Source organism: Rhinolophus ferrumequinum, chromosome 11, assembly GCF_004115265.2.
Source record: "Rhinolophus ferrumequinum isolate MPI-CBG mRhiFer1 chromosome 11, mRhiFer1_v1.p, whole genome shotgun sequence".
NCBI lineage: Eukaryota > Metazoa > Chordata > Mammalia > Chiroptera > Rhinolophidae > Rhinolophus > Rhinolophus ferrumequinum.
In genome coordinates this window covers 49,553,279-49,554,994 of record NC_046294.1, presented here as the reverse complement: position 1 = coordinate 49,554,994, position 1,716 = coordinate 49,553,279, and the positions used below count along the sequence as shown (strand labels likewise).

General features: G+C 42.8%; 1 protein-coding gene across 1 annotated transcript; it reads right to left on the bottom strand.

The window, feature by feature from the left end:
• Positions 1–769: 769 nt before the first annotated feature.
• On the bottom strand, positions 770–1,483 carry LOC117030948 (40S ribosomal protein S6-like; the record flags this gene model as incomplete). Its single annotated transcript, XM_033121214.1, has 1 exon — positions 770–1,483. A coding segment is annotated over one exon (714 nt), but the record flags the coding sequence as incomplete, so codon positions are not given.
• Positions 1,484–1,716: the final 233 nt, after the last annotated feature.

Below are 1,716 nucleotides of genomic sequence, written 5' to 3'. Positions count from 1 at the left end.
TCTGCAGTTATTGAATATAGTGTTCTGAGTATTGAGTAAAATGTCAACATTGGTTGATAAGGTATTTCAAGTCTTGTCTATTACTGTAATAACTGATTGTTTCCCTGTATATGGATCACACTTTACCATTTCTTTGCATATCTTGTTTTTTGGTTTTGTTAGATAATATATTTTAGCAATTCTGGTATCTGATATTTTCCCCTGAGGGGTTGTTGCTTTTGCTTGTTTGGTAACTGGCCTGAACTAAATCTGTAGAGTCTGCAGTTTATAGCCACTGCTGTCTTTCTTTTTTTGTTTTTTTCTTTTATTCTTTATTTTTAAGCCTTGTTTCCTAGGGATTGCCTCTGTGTCAACATTGCTAAGTAGCCAGCCAATGAATGATCAGAGTTTGTGCTCAAACACGCTGAGCCCATAATACTTCCATTTTCTTTAATGGCTCTGTGATGAATCTAATATGGGGGTTAGATAGTACATTCAAAATTCCGGCAGTTTACAAGTCTGGCCCAGCTTTTACTTTCTGTTGGACACTCTCATGTTCCCTCTACTTGTCTGCATGGCCTCAAGTTCCACCAGGAATATGTGGATAGGCAGGGTACTTTTTGGTCTCTTCCTGATCATGTGGGAGTTTGTGAAGGCCCACTATGGCTGTCTCATTCCCTGTATATCCCTGTTAAATTTCTGTCCCCTTGCTTGCCCCAACCAGGTCTTTCTGGGTTTTTTGTGTGTTTTTTTTTAAATGTCTGATCTTATTTGTTACTCTTAGAAAATCTCATTTTTGACTGGACTCAGAGGTAGAAGCTCTCAGAGAAGACAGCCTGCATCTCTTGGTAATCTGTTCCTGGTGTTCCTCCTTTATTCTCTTGGCCAAAAGTTTAGCATGTTCTGCAGCCTCTTCCTTATTTTTCTTAGTACGCTGTTTCTTTAGAGCAATACGCCGACGTTTGTGTTGCAGGACTCGTGGAATAACAAGAGGTTGAATCTTGGGTGCTTTGGTGCTAGGTTTCTTACCTTCTTTGTTTAGGGGCTTTCTCACAACATACTGGCGGACATCATCTTCTTTAGAGAGATTGAAAAGTTTGCGAATTCTGCTAGCTCTTTTGGGCCCCAGGAGACAAGGCACAGTAGTATCAGTGAGACAAGGAATATCTTTCTCCCCCTTTTTTACAATGACCAAGTTGAGTACACTCAGATTGGCATCCACAATGCAACCCCGAACATATTTGTGCTTTCTTTCTCCAGTCCTCCTTGGTCTATAACAGGAATGCCCCTTACTCAGGAGCAGGCGGACACGGCCATGGGTCAAGACACCCTGCTTCATGGGGAAACCTTGTTTGTCATTCCCACCACTGATTCGAACCACATAACCCTTCCATTCTTCACCTAGAGCATCAGCAGCAACTTCTGTGGCCATACGCTTCTCACAAAACGTACGAAGTTTGAGTTCATCATCTACTTCAATGAGTGTCTGGCAGCCAGTGGCTGGGAAAGATGTTCAGCTTCATCCTGAAGCAGCCGACGGCCTCCGAGGCGCCACGAAAAAGAGGCCTGTTTTGGGGTTTTTTTGTCACTGAGGTTGCTACTGTTTCTTTCAATGCCCCTGAGAATGGAATTGTTCAAGGTCTGCTTCAAATCAAGTGAGCCCCTTCTGAAGCAAAGCTGCCGTTTTTCACAGCTTGCCTTCTCTGTAGAACAATTACCATGGTGACTGGGCTGGGG